General features: G+C 46.8%; 1 protein-coding gene across 1 annotated transcript; it reads left to right on the forward strand.

Moving 5' to 3' along the window:
- Positions 1-1,016: 1,016 nt before the first annotated feature.
- LOC106532794 (glutamic acid-rich protein-like) lies at positions 1,017-1,432 on the forward strand (the record flags this gene model as incomplete). The annotated part of the gene is made up of 2 exons (XM_014028942.1): positions 1,017-1,044; positions 1,113-1,432. Coding segments are annotated over exons 1-2 (348 nt in total), but the record flags the coding sequence as incomplete, so codon positions are not given.

A 1,432-nucleotide genomic window follows, 5' to 3' on the forward strand; every position in this document is an offset into this window, starting at 1 on the left:
ACACACACACACACACACACACACACACACACACACACACACACACACACTGACAGCTTCATAAATAGTCCATGAGGAAGGAGCGCCCCCTCCTCTCAGCAGCCGTCAAAGACCAATAATGATTTATTGATTCTTTATTTGTCACATAAAAAGAAAAACTTGCTCCTCTCGTTCTTACGCCTCCTCTTCATTGCTCCTCTTCATCGCTCCTCTTCATCGCTCCTCTTCATCACTCCTCTTCATCGCTCCTCTTCATCTCTTCTCTAACCAGAAAACGAGCCACAAACGACCAATCAACACCCACCCCCGAAACGAACACTTCCTTTTTCTCTTTATTTGATTTTCTCTGTTTGTCTCTGTGTTTTAGTTGATCTTTCATTAAATACAGGTAATGTTACCTGTGGGGGCTGGGACCCCTCCCCTCCCCCAGCCTGACTCTGAGGCACGGAGGTGGAAGCATCATGATGCTAAAAGCTTCTCTTTGTGAACACAGAGGATGGATGGAGCCGAGTATTAGAGGACCTGGATCATCCAGGAGTCCAAATGGTCCAGTCCAAGTCCAGACTCAAATAAAGACCCAGATGATGACCAAAATGAGGAACCAGATGAGGACACAGGTTAGGACCCAAATGAGGACCAAGATCAGGACACAGGTGAGGACCAAGATGAGGACCAAGATCAGGACACAGGTGAGGACCAAGATGAGGACCAAGATCAGGACACAGGTGAGGACCAAGATGAGGACCCAGAAGAGGAACCAGATTAGGACCAAGATAAGAGACAAGATGAGGAGGAACAAGATGAGGACCCAGTTGAGTAGCAAGATGAAGACCAAGATGCAGACTAAGATGAAAAACAAGATGAGGACCAAGAGTAGGACCAAGATGAGGAACCAGATGAGGACCCAGAAGATGAACCAGATGAGGACCAAGATGAGGACCCAGATGAGGAAGAAGATGAGAACCCAGATGAAGATCAAGATGAGAACCCAGATGAGGAAGAAGATGAGGACCTAGATGAAGATCAAGATGAGAACCCAGATGAGTAGCAAGATGAAGACCAAGATGCAGACTAAGATGAAAAACAAGATGAGGACCAAGAGTAGGATGAAGATGAGGAACCAGATGAGGACCAAGATGAGGACCCAGAAGATGAACCAAATGAGGCCCAAGATGAGAGACAAGATGAGGACCAAGATGAGAACCCAGATGAAGACCAAGATGAGAAAGAAGATGAGGAACAAGATGAGGACCCAGATGAGGAAGAAGATGAGAACCCAGATGAAGACCAAGATGAGGAAGAAGATGAGGACCCAGATGAAGATCAAGATGAGGACCCAGATGAGGAAGAAGATGAGGACCCAGGTGAAGATCAAGATGAGGACCCAGATGAGGAAGAAGATGAGGACCCAGGTGAAGATCAAGATGAGGAC

This window comes from Austrofundulus limnaeus, unplaced genomic scaffold, assembly GCF_001266775.1.
Source record: "Austrofundulus limnaeus strain Quisiro unplaced genomic scaffold, Austrofundulus_limnaeus-1.0 Scaffold832, whole genome shotgun sequence".
Lineage (NCBI taxonomy): Eukaryota > Metazoa > Chordata > Actinopteri > Cyprinodontiformes > Rivulidae > Austrofundulus > Austrofundulus limnaeus.